The 18300-nt window shown below is 38.2% G+C and overlaps 1 protein-coding gene across 2 annotated transcripts in view; it reads right to left on the reverse strand.

Moving 5' to 3' along the window:
* The window catches only part of IKZF3 (IKAROS family zinc finger 3), a 65528-nt gene extending 48081 nt beyond the window's left edge, over positions 1 to 17447 (reverse strand). For both annotated transcript variants that reach the window (XM_019550317.1, XM_019550316.1), the window contains exons 1-3: positions 17087 to 17447; positions 7195 to 7248; positions 5870 to 5980 (exon numbers count right to left, since the gene is read on the reverse strand). In XM_019550317.1, coding sequence (XP_019405862.1) covers positions 5870 to 5980; positions 7195 to 7248; positions 17087 to 17093 — 172 coding nt within the window. In that variant the 5' untranslated portion in view covers positions 17094 to 17447. The remainder of the gene's footprint in view (positions 1 to 5869; positions 5981 to 7194; positions 7249 to 17086) is intronic.
* Positions 17448 to 18300: the final 853 nt, after the last annotated feature.

Consider the following 18300-nt stretch of genomic DNA (forward strand, 5'->3'; position numbering starts at 1 on the left):
TCTTCAAGAGGAGACTGGATAGGCACCTGGCTGGGGTCTTATGACCCCTCCTACCCCCAGTGCTCCTTCCTGCCCATGGCAGGGGGTCGGACTAGATGATCTGTCTAGGTCCCTTTCGACTCATTGATTCTATGAAGTCAATTTGACTTGTATCAATCTATGCTTAGTGAGACAAAAACATGTCACCTGAAGCTGTAAGTAGAATCTACAGCCAATGCACTATACAAATAGAAATATTCTGTGCATCTCCTATCAGATTGATGGTTCAGGACTGTAGGTAGAACTGTGAAGTAGACATAACATTCTTGTAATATAAGACAATGTATATTTTGATGCAGCTTTTTGGGTAAAGTTTGTCCTATGTATCTCGTATATTGAAGATGATCAAAGAGGAGGGATTATTGCAGTGTTGTTGTGGATTTATATTCTGGATCAGGGGTGCTTGACACCTGATCTATGGGCCAGCTTGGGCCTCTGGTGCCCTATCATCCAGTCCATGGGAAGCCTCACAGACTGGAAGCCCCATGGACTGACCCTGTATGCTAGATTGGGCCCAATCCTGATACAGAAAGCTAGACAGAGGTGGCATGGGGCCCTGGGCCCCGATTGTGGTATGGAGATGCAGGGCCCCAGGGCCGGGGCTGGGCTGAGGTGGCATGGGGCCTGATTCAAGCACTCATGAGCCAGCCAAGGGCATGCCAGACTCGATCTGGCATATGGGAACAATCCTGGTACACAGGGTCCAATCTGGCTCGTAAACCATCCCCACATGGCTTATCTGGGTCTATGGGGCCAAAAGGCTAAGCCCCATCATTCTGGATCAATTTAGAATGAATCAGTGGTACTCACAGTTTTGGTTACATGGGTCCGATAAATAGCACTGGGCCGGTCTGTAGGCCAGAATGGCCCCATGACTCTAGGGTCCCATGCCATCTCTACGCAGCAGGGACTTGCTTTGGGAACCCTGCTCTGCTTCCGTGTGCTGGGACTGAGCTCTGGGGCCCCATGCTGTGCCCACCCAACCCCCGTGTACTGGGATCAGGCCCTATGCACACAGGAGCATGGCCCACACGGATCCCTACAAATCTGTTGGAAGCCTCGTGGGCCAGATGATCTCACCAGGAGTGAGATCTGGCCCATGAGCCAGAGTTTGGGACCCCTACGATGAATGATAATTCCAATAGGGATGGAGCTTACCGAAGAGTGACCAAATATTGTACTAATATTAATAACAATATTTTGGTGTGTAAAATTATCAAAACCATGTTTTTCAAGATAATTTTATCACATACAAAAAGACTCAGAAATTCTACTAAAATATAAAAAGGTAATGTATACAACAGCAAATGTCATGATAAATATTGTCTTACAATTGCATAAAATACATCTCATTTAAATACAGGTTTTCCTTTTCATAACATTTCAGAAGGGCAAAGTACCTATAAAGATTGGGAAAGAACAGGAGGGAAGGGGAGAGTCAAGTAGTTGATAGTCCTAACTGCTGCCATGATACTAAGCAAAGGGCACAGGTGTAGGTTCCAGGCCAGATATTCAAAAGCACTGAAGTAGTGCAGTTGCTCAAGTCCTGCTGATTTTAAAAAGGAATTAGGTGCCTACTAACTTGGTCACTTTAAAAAAAATCCTACTAGGCATCTGTTTATATATGTATAAATGCATTTGAAAATGTGACTCTCGGTCCTAAGCAGTCCATTTTTTTGACAGAAAACTAAGCCATGTTAGCAGCACATGGTATATAATCAGCTTATATTTGCAGTTTCTGTACTGTACCTGGATAAATGGAGGACTTCTGTCTTTAAGGCAGTTAGTCTGAACCCTTTCACTAGTTAAGCACTGAAGGTTAAATCCTATTTCACCTTCACAAGCCTAAGCAGCACTTCCATTGCCTCACAATAGTAATTTATGGTATCTTAATCAGTTTGAATTTTGGGAATGTGTACTGGGTATAAATACTGGAAAGGTGCAGGGAGGAGAAACCCTTCCATGTTTTAATTAGAGGGGTTGAACTTGTAACATGCTTCCTAGCAAAAATCTCTAACCATCACAGTATAGGCTAAACAATGTCCAGAGCATTATTCAGTTTTCCTACTGAAGCTAGCCCATTGCACCTTGCATTTAATATTCATTAAAATAGATAAAACATTAGGATAATTTCTGACCTATCAGAGGCAAGGGCCAGAGATAGAAACAGAACTCCACCCCAACAGGGCAATTGCCAACCTCCCTCTAGTTGGCTCTTCTCTTCACTGAGCCATCATTCCTCTGGCTTGTTCTTTTCCTCCTGAACCCATATATCTTCCCCTCCAGCTTCTCAGTAGGCCAACTTCAAAAACAGAACTTGATTGTTCTAGAAAGTACCTACCCCATGGGCTAGTTCTGGGAAGTGAGAAATTTAAATTTAAAACCCCTCTGATTGAAAGGGATCTAGAGTCTGCGTCCCCTACACCATGGACAAGTGCCATTACTGCTAGGCTAGTGGGCTAAGAGTAGAACAGCTCTCCCTCCCAGTAGTCGTAGTTTTTCTGCAACTAATGTTTTGTGATTAATGCACTGTTAAACATGTGCCAATGCATGCATGCAGCCATAGTATATCTTACTGAACATGTTAAGAAAGGAGATGTAAGGCAAGTGTAGCTATGTGAAATGCAACGTGTAAGAGATAAAATTGCCATTAGATGGCTACTTACGTGCTACTTATGTGGGTGAAATTGAAATAGGAATTAGCTCTAAATTTATATTTTTTTAATGCCGTAAAAGTTAAAATGTCTCATTTTAATCTAATTTGTTACTTTCATATTATATAAAATACAAATAATGCCTAACTTTATTCATGTGGCTGACCAATTCAGAGGCAATATTTAAAATTGGTATGAATTATGCAATTCTTTGCTCAAAAACTATCAACCAAAGCCACAGGAATATCTTGATACTAGTACCATTCCATGGACATGCTATATTTGAAAGGCAATGTGAAACCAGTAAAAAACAAAAAACAAAAAAACCCAAAAAAAGCCTTTTCCTCAGTATATATTACCACATCCTCTGCCAAGCAGCATTTTTCACCGTCTGTGGTCAAGATCTCACATAAATGACTTGCTCAACTTAGAGTAACTGGAATGTTTATTAATGCTGTGATTTCAGTTTATGAAGTTTTAAATAAAGGGATGTATTTCAAGGGCTCGCCTTCTCTCACACATGCATATTTGCAAATCCTTGGGCTACACCCTGACAGGTTACCTAAAGGCCGCTTCTTTTATCTTGTTTAGCTTATTAGTGCACAGATACTACAGTGAAGAGGCTGCAACAATTTGAAAATAGCAATACACATATTTATGCAGAATCCCTGTGCATTTCTGCTCATATTTGTACCATCCCCAAAAGGTGCATAGAAAACACTGTTTATATTTATTGAGATTAAAAACCTAGAATTGATCCACTTGTTCTATACCCAGCAACTATAGGGCAAGGATAAGTAGGTGTGTCTACACGTTCATTAATGTGCAGTAGTTACTATGCATTTCATTTATTACTTGCTTAATGAAGTACTAAACTAAATGCACAGTAACTACAGTTACTGTACAGTAATGCCAGTGCATGGCTTTTTAGTGACACTTACTGCACAGTAGCCTAATACTACTGTGCAGCAAGGCTGTGCAAAGCTTTGGTCCCTGATTCAATTTGGTGGAAATTCAGCCGGATTTGAATCAAATCAGAGGAACCTTTAATCTCTCCGAATCAAATTGGAACCCTCTGAATCGATTGGGAGAGATTCAGAACGATTCAGAGATTCAGACAGAGACAGCTTTAAATGTTTTTTCTACATACCTCTAGGTAGCAGGGGATCATGAGTGCTGCGATGCTGGGGTGCATGGAATGTCTCACAGAAGCATGGGGGGCTCCCAAGTGTGCTCAGCAGCAGACCCAGAAGTGGACCAGAAGCACTTCCAGTCCACTTCTGGGTCTGCCGGGGACCGTGCAGGGAGGCCCCCCCTGTATACCCGCAGCTCAGTGACTGGTGCCTCCTGGGTCTGGGGGGGCACCTGGGGTACCTATGGTGGATCGCTGAGCTGGAGGCACAGGGTCCCCCCCCGCCATGTGGTCCCCAGCAATACCAGATGTGGACCAGAAATACTTAGGGTCCACTTCCAGGTTTGCTGGTGAGCATGTGGAGGGCCCCCCAGCACTCGTTTGGGACACTCCATGGGCCCCAATATTGCAGCGTTCACAAGCCACGCCTGCTACCTCAAGGTATGTAGAAAAATTTTTAAAGCTGTGTCTATGTCTGAATCAGCCTTGAATCTTCAAATTTGGATTCGGCCAAATCAAATTAGGGACAGCGATCCGAATCAACAAAATTGAATCACTGTTCCCAATTCAGGCCGAATCTGAATCAAGTAGGGCTTGCTTCGCACACCCCCACTGCGCAGTAGCGTATTAGCACGGTTTTTGCCCAGCACACTACTGTGCAGTGTTATTAGGCTACCACCATTATGCACACTAAGCTGCTCATGTAGATGTGCCCACTGTGCACAATAATTTTGATATTTGGAAAGGATGCCTTTCCCTTAGAGTTTGGAATAATCTATTCTTTCTTTAGTGAACTTCATTGTACTAATCTAAGCTGATACATTTAGCTTAGTAATATTAATATATAGTGCCCTCTTAGCACATCTGATCTTTTATATACAAACTACTTTTTTCCAAAAACATTCCAGAGCATGATTTTCAATAATAAAATCTCATCTTTGTGTGAATGATTCCACACTGTGTTACCAAAATAAAGTCAGGTAAGTCAATCATACATTTCATTATCTGAAACTTTGGGCATGTCTACACATGCATTAAAGTGCCAAACTTAGAACTAATTAAGTTTAGTACTTGTAATATGAGGTACTAACTTAATGCACTGTAACTGGCACTACTGCACAGTAGCACAGGCACACTTCTTTTACATGATGCCAATTCTACTGCGCATTAGCACGACTTTTGCCATGACATATTAATGCACAGTAGAATTAATCTATTGTGCTTCTAGCATCTTGGGTAGATGTGCCCTCTATGACATGCAACAACATAAAACTTCCTGTCTTATCTGTATCTACTATTTACTGCGTGTGTATAATAGGTTTTGATTGTGCAAATAGCATATTATGGGCATGTCTACACAAGATGCTAGAAGTGCATTAGACTAACCCTACTGTACATTAGCATATCATGGTGAAAGCACCTGTGCTACTGTACAGTAGCACCGATTACAGTGCATGAAGTTAGTACCTGTTAAAACAGGTACTAAAAACTTACGGCACTGTAATTACTTAATGCACCCTAATGACTGCAAGTCCCATAGTGAATTACTGACTTTTATAAATTACTAGCAAATTACCCATCAAGAATGACAGGGGGGCGGTGGGGACGAAGTGCCACGTACCACCACCTCCCAGGAGCTGGGGGAGGGTGAGGGAGAAGCTTCCACACAGTGGCTGCCGCCACCAACTACCAGCCTGTGCTGCCACTGCTAAATAATAAATTAAATCTATATAACACCATTTATTAAATGCAAATAGTATTTATCTGATGTATGAACCTTATTGTATACATTGCATGAATGTATGTAAGTGCACTGTGTACAATCTGTGCATGGAATTGTTTAATGGAAAATTTCAGCAGTTTTTCTGTTTTGCATATCACCTGAAGAATATCTGGTAAAGTGTTGAAACATCAAAACTCATATTTCAAGTTTTATACAGGATACAGGCAAAATGGGCCTCTGATCTATATGGAAGCTTCAAATAACTAAATACAAGAAGGAAATCTTGAACTTTCAGTTTTCATTATATGGGCCTCAATTTACCTCCTGCTTCTTCATTAGGTTGACTATGCTCCTTCATGTCTTCCCCTTTATTCATATTTTCCACATCCCGGGATTTGTTTGAATTACAGTCTGTCAATACTTCCTGTCCTTCTGAAGAAAGGAAATGTTAAATAACAGCAATTAATGACTGATTCTTTAAGAGCATTTTTCATGCGATTATCTCAATACACTTTGCAAACTTTAAACAATTATCAAAATGTTTAATATTAGTACCCTTATTAGTGATGGGTGGCATTGCAACATAGCTGAAATGATTTGCTTTTAGTCACACACTGAGGCAATGACAGATTGGGGAATAAGTCCCTCAAAAAAATAACACTTTGCTAAGATGACAACCAAACACCTATTCCATAAATATACACCCATAAGTATACACCTATAATTCTTTTGTTCAGATTGCTCCTGCTGAGACTTAAATCCGGAAGTTCCTGGCTAGGGAGTGCTGCCCCTATGCTCAAGGTTAGACTGATTGCCATATTTGGGATTAGGAAGGAATTTTACCCCATGCTTAGGTTGGTAGAAACTGTTGGGGAAGTGTGGGGGTTGCCTTTCACTGTAGTGAAGGAAATGGCTCTCTTTCTTGGATCTCTCAAGTATATTTTAAACAGCCCTTATAGCAGCGGACATTGGACACTGTTCTCCCCCTGCCTCACCTGGGACAGGTTAGGGTGTTATGCCTTGTGTCAGGGTTGGCTGTGTAGTTTTACTAATAGATTAAACAATGGATTATAGGATGGTTTAGATAAGGATGATCCCCTGCCTCCAGCAGGGGTTTGGACTAAATGACCTCTGAAGGTTCCTTCCAGCCCTACTTTTCTATGATCTTATGAATTATTCTGGTGCTTTTTTTGAGTCAGGATGAAAGAGGTATGAATGTGTACTTGATATATTGTAATTATATAGAAATATGGCAAGGCCTTCATAATGCACCCTATTGACTGGGAGTCCCATAGTGAATTACTGAATTTTATGAATTAGAAAGTAAACAAGCAAGAACTTTGAAGAGAGCATAAAAAAAATCATTACAAAATGCAGCAGGTCCATCTGGGATGCCCTTTTCCAAGATGCAGAGCATTCTTGTCCAAATGCAGAAAAGAAGTTAAGCACATGCTTACATTGAACAATGTGAGTAGCCTCATTGAAGTCAGTGGAACTTGTGCATCTAAGGCAATTAGATGCCTTTGAAAAAAAAAAATCAAACTCTTAAACATCAACACTGTTAGCTATTCACTGTTCATAATTATGGCAAGAAGGCCAGTGAATATCGGTTTCAGATTAATATATGTAAGGGAGGAATAGAGTACCTGTAGCCATTTGCTGTTCCTGAGAATTACTTAGGTCCATACCTGACTGTGTATCTGAAAAAGACATAAAAAAGCAGTGTCAGTTTTTTACATTTTTTTAAATCATCCACATTTTATAAAAATTGTAATTTTATAACACATTGGCAATAAGCTGAACAGCAAAACTAACAGATCAAAACTCCAAAAGAGTCACCAAAATTATTTTTATCAAGTGGAATTTCTAAAATTATACAAATTCCTTTTCTGTAGCTTGACCATTGTTACCTGTCCAAATCAGCTGCATTCCTCTTTCTGTAGTCTGAGTATTCAAGAGTCAATTAGCCAAAGTTTTAACTGAAAACATCTTGTGCTTTGTGAACTCAGCTTAATGAAAGTAGTTATGTGAGGTAGGGTTTTCTACAAGTCAGAGTGCTAAATACTTGTGAATTCCTTTAATAACAAGGAAAAATCCAATATTGATTTTGCTGCATCATTTGGGTTTTAAGGGACTGCATCTACATGTATACTTAACTGCAGAGTAGACTAATTAGTTGCAGAGTTAAGTGTCACCATATACATGCCTGATGCTATTAGGCTGCAGTAAACTGATTAACACTGTCATAAGATAGTACTGTTAGGGACAGTACTACCTTATGGTGGGGTAACTAACTGTGATCAAATGCACATGTGGATGCTGACCACAGGCATAGATTGTGTCCAGTCAGCCAGGAACCAAACTCCTGCATCCCTGCCTACCCACATGGCTCCACACTTTCATCACTCTCATGTCCCAACCAGCCCCTCTGCCACCCAGTACCACCAGCCAGAACCTGCGCTGACCTCCTGGTCCCCCTGACATCCCAGGTCTGGTCTGCCCTGGATCAAATTGCTGCTGTCCCAGGTATACATGCAAATGCTGCACCGAGGAGTAGCTTACATCAGCTCAGGCTGTTCTGGAGTTTATTGCTTTGTATTAATTGAATATGTAGATGCACTCAGAGGGGAATTGATGCACATGAATAAACTCTGGAGCTTATTCCTCCAGAGTTTATTGCTCCCAGGCACACCATATGAATGTGCGCCTGGGAGTGCAGCACACCGAGCTGGGTTGGAGCAGCCTCAGCTGACAGAGGGCCCAGAGGGCCCAGCCTGCCAACCTGGGACTGTTCTGCCCAGCTCAATGTGCTCCGGAGGAGCTGGCTGGGGCATGAGCATGCTTTAGTGCAGGGCTAGCCAGCAGGCACCCCCTGCACTGAAGCACCCTCATGCCCCAGCCAGCCAAGCAGCACCTACACATGTGCCGCTGCAGAGTTAAAAACTCCACAGCAGGATAGTACTTGTAAACCTGGCTGTAAATACAAGTACTATCCCACTTCAGAGTTATTTAATTTGCTCCAGCCTAATAGGGAAGCAGCCACTTATTCTGCTCTTCAGTAAACATCTCATGTTTACACCCTGGGCATGTTCCACCAAGATGCCCAAGGTGGAACAAACTAATCCTTATATCTGAATTCTGAAAGAGAGATGAGTAAAAAATAAAAACAAAATTCAGCTTCATATTTAAGAACCTATACATGTGGCCAGATTTCCAAAACCACTGAACACACATTGAAGTCAATGGGTGCTACTTGCACGCCCCAATTATCTGCCTAAATGTGGAGCCTAACCTTAGGCATTGACTTTACATTAATCTATCCAGGCTAGGATTTTCAATCAATATAATATAATATAATAGTTGTCAATGCCTGTGCTGTCATGACAACCCACAATATTTTATTGATATTATATTGGTCTTTTCTTTTAGGTCTTTATCTTCTACTTTGCATATCAGAACATTTTATGTTGTCTTCATACATAATAAAACAACAGCTCTAGAGCTCATAAAACTTATTCCTAACAGTTACATAACAAAAATACACGTATAGTGGCAGTGAGGTGTTAACCACTACTGACATTTACCCCCTAATTATCTATCTTTACTAATGTCATTTATGGAACATTTTTGTGGTCTCTGCAACACCAGGATATAAAACTTGGGTAACTAAAAGAAAAAAAAAGTGCCTAGCGACTACATGAGGTTATCCTAAAAAATCTATGTGATTATGTCCCTGGCTGATATAGCCAACAAGATAAAAGAAAAAAAGCCTCTTAAAGGCAAAGAGGCACACAAAACTTGCCTCTTAAAGACATTAAAAACTTTGGACTTTTTTCTCTCCTAAATGCACGTTAACCTCTCATTGCTCAGATATTGGTATAAGTAATCTTGTATGTTTTTAGTTTCTTTAAATCAACTAACTGGCAGTAATTAGCAAAAAAATGGAGGAAGATTAACAAAAGCAGCCAGTGGGCACATCTATATGAGGCACTAAATATGCAATAGACTAATTGTACTGTGCATTAGACCATCACAGCAAAAGCCGTGCTATTGGACTAATGTGCAGTAGAATTTGTCTACTACGCATTAGCATCACTAAAAAGGTGTGCACTGGTGCTACTGCATACTAGCACCAGTTACTGCTCATTCAGTTAGAACAAGTGCTAAACTTCATGTGCAGTAACTATGGCCCATTGATGCATGTGTAGATATCCCTAGTGTCAGCCAATCTCTTCTCTCATTTAAGTTAATGGGAATTATGCCACTAACTTCTATAGCAGTTAAGCCACATGGTCTGCTTATGAGAATTTAATCCTAGAATTAAAAAACAGAATTTTCCTCTTCTCTCAGAAAGATGGCACTTCCATAACCTGTGTTAACAAAAGATTCTAAAATGCTTTACAAACATTAAATCTTTCAACTCCTTGTAAAGTGGCTAATTGTCATTATGCACAGTTTACAGGTAGGAGAAATTTAGATATAGAAAAAAGTTAAGTGGTCTGTCCAAGGCCATATAGAAAGTCAGTCTTAAAGTCAAACAGCCCAAGGAATACTGATCCTTAATCCTGACCATAACTATTCTTCCCCTCTTTTTTCACCCTTCTTAAGGTTTCTTGAATTCCCTATGTAAGTACTAAAGTGGACACAGCCATGAAAACAAAGATGTCATAATAAAATTCTTAAACACAAAAAGTAATCTCCATCTCAATAAGGTCCCTTCTTTTATCTCCTATGAACAGTCACATCTCTGTAATCTAATATTCTAAAAGCCTGATCATGTGTATATGTAGTGCGACAGTACTCTGAAAAAAATGCTGCGCACTGCAGAAAAAGGTCTTCCAAATGTCTGAGGCTGCAATCTAGGAAAGAACTTAAGCATGCCCTTAAGAACTTTTCTACCTGAGAAAAATTATCTGAAATGGGCCTGAATGAAAAGAAAAGCACCTTCTTTACTGGAAGAGGATTTGAATTAATTTTTTTTTTAGAAAATAATGTTTTATTCTAAAATGTCTGAGTTAAAATCTTATACTTTAGAACTAAACATAAAAGTTGTCCTGAAGTTACTTCACTGTATGAGAGTTGGAGCAGTGACAGGCAAGGAACTATGTGAGATGAAAAGATTTTAGTGAAACCCTTTTATTGAACCAGGTTTTCAATCTGTGATCTGTGGACCCCTGGGGGTCCACAGACTATATCTAAGGGGTCCATGCAAGTTTACTATCATCAATAGAAAGTATGTGAATTCCCACAATTAGAATCCAAAGGGGTCCTCACTGCCCTTTGAAATTTCCAAAGGGGTCCACACTTCTATTCAAAACTCTTTAGGGGTCTGCAAATTAAAAAAAAAGGTTGAAAACCACTGGCTTACAGAGACGTTAGATAAGGTTTCAGGCACAAAGTGCCCTTCTTCAGGTCCCTGAGAAAAGAGTGTCCCTGAAGAAGGGCACCTTGTCCAAAAGCTTGTCCACCATCTCTCCTAACTATACAGTTAGTTCAATAAAGATATCATGAAAAATAAAGCACTTCATTTAATTGTATGAGACAGTATTTGCATTGGTTTTCTGCCATCTTAAGTACTTACACATGATGTCCTGTTGACATCAAAGACTTTCAAGGAAGACATCTTCCAAAGAACAACCATTAGGGAAAAGTTCATGGGAAGTGGTAGGTACTGAAGGCAAATAACCACTTGCTATGCTGATCATCAGTTATTTAAACAGGCTAAATAGTTTACTTTCACAAAACTTAAATAGTTGCCAATAAGAGAATAACATAAAGGGAAACTTTATGCAAATTGCTTGTTCATGCACAGAATTTTTACAAAATAGCCTTCTCCAAACATATTGCCCTGAGTTTCTACTCCCTGGCTTTAATTTGATTCTAATTCTTTCATAGTTGCAGAGATTAATAACACATTGGCTTAAATAAAATGAAATGGTATTCTTAGTTCTTGATGGGCCTCAAAAGGAATGAGGCAAGTTGTTAATTATTATATGTTTGTAGAGCACCTACCACACTGAAGCCCAAACTATTTGAGACCATTAGTACGATAGCAATATAAATATTTAATAAAACTTTTTATTAATACTGAAAAAAATCCCCCAGATTTACAATGTAGGTCACAGAAATATGAAATGTCATGTTTTCTACACTGCAAAACAATCATCTTTAATTCTCATTTTCACAAGTATGAACAGTACAGATTATCTGCTTTGCATGTCTTCTGCATTTTTTATTACAGACCCTTAAAAAAAAAAAAAAAATACACAATTTTGACCAAAAGTGGGTGAATGTATCAGCAGACAAAGGTAATCAATACATTATCTAAAACAGGCTGCTCTTAATGCAAACTATGTAACATATTTTTCCAATAACTTTTTTGGAGTAACTTGTGATCCTAAATTTCTCTTGGAATGTTGTCAAAAAGGAATCATTGGGCAGCATTATTTGTATATATCATTAAACTCTATCAAATCCAAATGAAAAATCCAGCCTTCATAAACATCATGTGAATTTATGATTCTTTATGGGAGAAATTCCACTGACCTGTAGGTCTTTCTGTGATTTTCTTTACCATTTTCAGAAGTTGGAAATAATGCAAATTCTCCAAATAGTCTCACTTAGCAATGAGTATACCTAATTACTCTATATGTGGCTAATTTTCCAATTAAGTAAATAGTCGCTAGCAAAATTTCATTGTAAACAATAAATTAAGACAGGTGAATTTCCATTTTCATCTCATAAACTCTTTCAGAGAAACCTATTTTACCTGAAACCATCAACGGTGGAAATAAAAACAAATTACGAATTCTAACCACAGCAAGAATTTGTTTTTTTGAAACTTAAATTTTTATTTTAAAGACACCCTAACACCTATAGGAAAGGTGTTAAAAAGTTCGGCAAAAATAAAAATGTAGGTAGAAAAGGTAGGAGTACTTTGGTTTATTCAACGTATATGTTTTTCATTATTTATTTTATATTAGAAGTAAATATATTATATTAAGTCACATCCCAAGCAAAGCCAAAAAGCTAGATACAAAACGACTTACATTTAATAAAAATGTAACTTAACTAAGGCATCCTTGATTTTTAAGGCATTCAATTACTCTCTTACCCTTTTATGTCTAAATATATAGGCTCAGAATACTGTATTGACCAACATGAACTGCAATACTTATTGGAAACTGCCAATTGATAATAACTATGTAAATTAATTTGTTGTATATTGATATTTAAATGACTCAAAACTTTTTAACTGAACAAATAACTTATGTACCACAGTTTATTTCCCATTACATTATATTTTTATTTCATTCTTCCAGCAACAGGAGGCCGAGCAGTTAATACGTCCACTGTAATCCAAAAGAGTGAATTTGCTCCAGTCATTCTAAAGGCTACCCATAGTTGACCCAGCTGTAAACAGGTACCTGGTTGTTCAGACTGAATTCTCAAAGGTGGGTGGATGTGATGCTAGCCACATGACTCTCTTGTGTGCTATTGGTTATAAAATCTGGCATGCCTTTTATGTGATAGCTTGATGAACACTAGGTTTTGGACAGGACAAACTTGACTTAGTATCAAGAAGACTTAAGGATGGTGAAAAGGACTTTTTGTACAGGAGGCCAAGAAAGCGGGACAAAAAATGGTGTAAAGCTTCTGCACTGGCCAAACCCCTAGAGCTCAATATACAGCGTTTAAATCATGGCATGTTGTAAGTATGGCTATTCTATGTTCTCTGTGTCCAACAGCTCAAAAAGCAAAGTTATAATTGCCCTAACGCTTTTTTAAATTAAGGCTGATCTATATCTACACACATTTTCTAAAACTAAATAGGCTTAGAAATCAATATATTTAAAATAGTACATCTTCCCAGCGTAGGCACAGTAATTCCACATAAAGGTGTTAGTTACTACCATTATATGCACCTTTATGTGGTGTTCAGTAAACTATATCACTCTAAGCATCTCTTTATAGTATACCTTTGTCCACCCTAGGGAGCTGTAATATATAAACTATAATGTTTCCTAAACCACTAGAGACATTGTAGTTCAAAGTGTGTATAAACCAGCCCTTACAATCCAAGCTCTTTAATGGCGGGACTTCCTCTAAACATATACAATGTTCAGCACAACAGGATTCTAGTTGTCACTGGGCCTTGAAGCAATGAAGTATTATAAATACCATAAATAATAATAATGACAGTGTGTAATTATGTTTTTCCCCACTCACTAATACCATACTCTTCATAAACTTTTCAGGCCTCTATATCCTTCAATCTGCACTTTGTTTCCATATAGCATTAGTCTTCCTTATAGACTTAAGGCTCCAATATTCTCTAAGTATTTTCTTGGACTGCTTTTTTCAGTAAAACATTTGAGTCAAATCCTTCTCTGTGCCATGCAGTGTGCTAGGAGGAAAGAGTATGGGAACCTTTTATCTATGCCAAGAATAAGACAATATCTCTACCCAGTGCTCATCACAAAGAGAAAACCCATTTACATACCCATAGCAGGGCCTTCTAAACCTCAAGGGATGTGATCTGTTGGATAGGATGCTTACAGAATATTTAGCTATGAATAGTATATGTTGCATATGGCACACAGCGTTCATTTACAAAGCAGAAGTAAAGTGCAGCTGGTTGCGAGACCAGCTCTTAAGTATTTTGACATTTTTGCCAATGATAAAATTTGTCAAATAATACTCAAATAACTTACTAAATTAATAATGTGACCTTTTAATATACCTGTATGTATCTTTTATTTTACTATTTGGCCAATTTGTAGAACTGACTGAATATGTGAATAAATTACTCAATAGGTTGTCATTTTTTCCAAATATAATATGTATATAAAACATTATCCCATGTTTCTGGACAGCAGAAATGCAGGTGTGTATCTGGCATTATTATGACCCCTCCTCTCTGCCATCATCAGTCAAGGGTTGGATTTCCTTTTTTACCAGTTATATTTCCCGGTGTAATAACAATTTAACACACCAAGTTGCAAACCTTTTCAGTTCCTGAAGCCAATAAACTTTGCTATTGCTGTATATAGTTAACATTATTTACTCACTCTTTATCAGGCAAAAGAAAAAGCTAAGGTAAAAAAAAGAGTCTAGGCCTCTATCCTGCAATCACACCCATACAGTACCCCAGTGATTCTCAACCAGGGTACGTTGGCACCATGCAAAGTTATGAGATTCTTTTAAGGGTGTCACACAATATTTAGCACTGTTAAATGGGCAAACACCTACACAATTCAAAAGATAAACCCAGAGATTTCTAATAGGAATCCATGGTTTTGTTCTTTGAGTTCTTTGCAACAGAGCTGCTTTATTATTTTTCTGTAGCCAAAACATGTGTGAAAGTTTAGAGCTGGAATTTTCAGAGAGGCGTCTTGAGTCTAAAAAAGTTGAGAATTCATAGTGTGACCCTTGAATCCAATGAGAACTCCATATGTAATCATGGTCTTTGTTATAAACTGAATAGAAACTCTTTTGCCAATAGATTCCATCTTCAAAATTAGCTCCCAAATCCCAATAGAGTCCATCTTCAAAAATATGCAATACTAATAACATAAGAAAGACTATGTAGTGTTCAGGTAGACGGGCCTTATTCAGCATTTCAAATCTCAATACCTTCCCAAAGAAAGCATTTGGTCTTATTTAATCTTTTATTAAAAAAGAAAAAAGACCTTTTAACTTTTTAGATTATGAAAAATACATTATTAAGGACATTGATATAATCTCAGAGAGATGCTGCTACTGTATTCATTTTTTCCAGTTTTTGAAGCATTCTTTTTTTATTATTCTCTTTTTTAATTGAGGCATTTAAGATTGCAGATTTCTAAAATAAATTAAATACTATGGACCTATAAATAACCTGGTTCTTTAACACTCTGTTAATCTTATGTACTGTAAACTATGTTAAACTGGACATACCATGGTAGAAAACATAAATTTTATGTAAAGGGGATGATATTTTGGTTTTCATTTTAAATAGAAAAATATATCTCCTATACTTTCTAGATTAAGAAATTACCTCAATAAATACATAGAATATATTTAGTAACTCAGTCTATACACGCCAATGCAACACAGATAAATAGATAATCAACACGATCAAAGTCTGTAGTCAAGTTTCCAGTCAACTGTGAGATTTGATCAAATAATGACTATAGAATTTGGGCCTAATAAATATAAACATTGGACCCAATCTGAAACTGTCAGTCCTGCAAATATACTTTACTTATGTGAGTAACCTCTTCGAGTTCAGTCAGATTACCTGTTCTTTTCTAAAACAGGAAAGACGGAAGAATGACACCATTAATATCAAAGGCAAAGCTCACATTGATTTCAATGGAACCATGCTTTTCCACCAATAAATGTAAAAATCAGGCCATAAAAGTAAATGTTACAGTTATTGAATACAGAGATAATAAAATATAATTGAATTTTACAGACATTGCTTTTCAAGATGAAGCAAATGTTAGTTATTTCAAATATGCCAAATGAACAGGGTGCTGCTATATGCCACAGACTCACAGACAGAATGAAAAATTGAACTATCGTTAGCAAGAGTCTTTTTAATTACAAGAGTTCTTAAAGACAAAAAAAGTGATTTTGAAAATATGCTTTCTACTTCATAGAGGTGGAAGCATGCTCATTTCTTTATCAGAGACCAACATTTGTGTCAGCCCAAAAAAGCTCTCATTTTCCACACAAAAATATACTCCAGCTTCATTAACTGAAGAGACTGAAACTGCTGCTTGCAAATACACAAACTGCGATGAGACAAATTCTTTTAAAGTATTTTTCACAGCTACCAACTGTGGCAATCTGAAGTGAGTCAGGTTGTATTTAAATGATGGGGTATTACTGAAACACACATTTCAAAATCCTTCATGAGCAGAGGGGTAGACATTTTAAAAACCAAAACTGACTTTATCCTAAAATACTGGTGTCTCCTCCAAAGGACGGGCAGGTTCAACTGTCAGACTTTTTAAAAGACGTTTTAAAACAATGTATTGACAATCTAACCCTCTAAAACTGTAAGGTGAGCGAGAGCATATGGGGTTCTGCCAAGACTGTTAAAAGCAATATGAAACAATGTATATTGCCTCTCTTTAAACACTGGCTACGCTGTAACCCAAATTAACCTGCAAACTTGTTTTTAACTGGCTTTGAAAGTTAGGTGTGTTTTTATAAGCACAAAGAAACCAGTACGCCCTTAATTCGTTAAATCTAGAATATCAGCAGTAGATGTATTGTAAACATTGCTTTAACGTACTTTTACTTTTCTGAAATTAAACGTAAAGAGGCTCAATCGTTTCCTGTTTAATTGCAAAACGCGATTAGATTCCTCCTCTTTGGCTTGCAATCGGGCTGCAGAAAAAGCAGCACAGATGGAAAATTTAAATAAACTGAAAGGACAGTAGCGATTTATAAATTAAGAATGCATTTAAAACAACTAAACAGAAGGACCAGGATTCCCTGAACAGTAGCTCTACTCCCTTTTTTGAAAGGGGAGTCCCTTCTCACCTTCCATGCTGCTGCAGCTAAGTCCTCTTGAGCTCCCTGCTCCACGTGCTTGTCCAGGGCTCTGGGATTGTCAAGTGCAGCAGGCGGGAGATTCCCAGCCACTGGGGCTTCCGTTCTGGATAGGAGACTGTGACATCAGGCATTTAAAGGGACAGGAACTCATTGTATGTGTGATTAGAGCGGCGCCGGGTGGTGGTTTGAAGATTTGGTGCAAAACAGTTGCAGTAGCGTAGAGTCTCAGCAACCCCCTTAAAATCCTGTGCGCTCTATTTCAGCCTCTTAGACGGAAATGTTACATATTAGACGTAGCATGTATTTAATCATGTTATGAATGAATTACCAATGCATTCGTTCCATAAGATTAAAACTACTTAATTTTAGAAACGCAAGCAATGTCACCTGTACAATTAAAATGCACTACCCACAAGTTCTCCGCAAAGGGAGGACATTGGTGTGTGTGTGTGTGTGTGTGGGCCGTGCTTTTCAGAGTGAAACTTTAAAAGAGGTGCATTTTGAGGGGAGGTGAAGTGTTGAGTAAGTGACAATGTTGTTATGATTTTTAAAAGGTTCAGGGAATAGGGTCTTATTTCACTCAACTCTTTGAGCTCCTACTGCAGGAAGTAGCAAATCGTTCAGGCTGTTTAAAATGCAGTTATTTGTATTTTTTTCTTAGTTCTTGGTGATGTGGGGCTGAGAATTTATTTTCGTGCATAACATTATAACTCAAGCAGTTGTTCTTTTAGAGAAGAAATGGCAATGTGTATTCCAAGGAGTTCCATAATGTGCCTTTGGTAAACCCTCAGCTTCATCAAAAGGTGTAGTCTGCAGATACTACAGCCTGTAGCATGAATCTCCCATCTTGACTCAAGAGTATTGCTGTCTTCAAGGAATATGTCTTTACCTTACAAATAAGACACAGGTGTAATGTGTGTTATTTCATAGAACTTACTATTGTAGCCCTTCATTTTAAGATGAGGTTTGATCACTCCTGTGATCTGGATGATCTTGTGGGCCCACAATCTATTAAAACAATTTTCCAATTAAAAATAGTGGTTATAATATTCAGAGCACCTTCCATCTTTTAAGTCCTTTACAAGTAGTAATAGTCATAGTAGCTCTAAAAAGCCATTTATTGCTATTTAATTTGGGTCACTCAGGGAACAGTAGCTAAGTAGCACTCAGGTAACAGTACCTCTGACCTACTGCTGTTAAGA

The sequence above is a fragment of the Crocodylus porosus genome, unplaced genomic scaffold, assembly GCF_001723895.1.
Source record: "Crocodylus porosus isolate Cpor-Errol unplaced genomic scaffold, CroPor_comp1, whole genome shotgun sequence".
Lineage (NCBI taxonomy): Eukaryota > Metazoa > Chordata > Crocodylia > Crocodylidae > Crocodylus > Crocodylus porosus.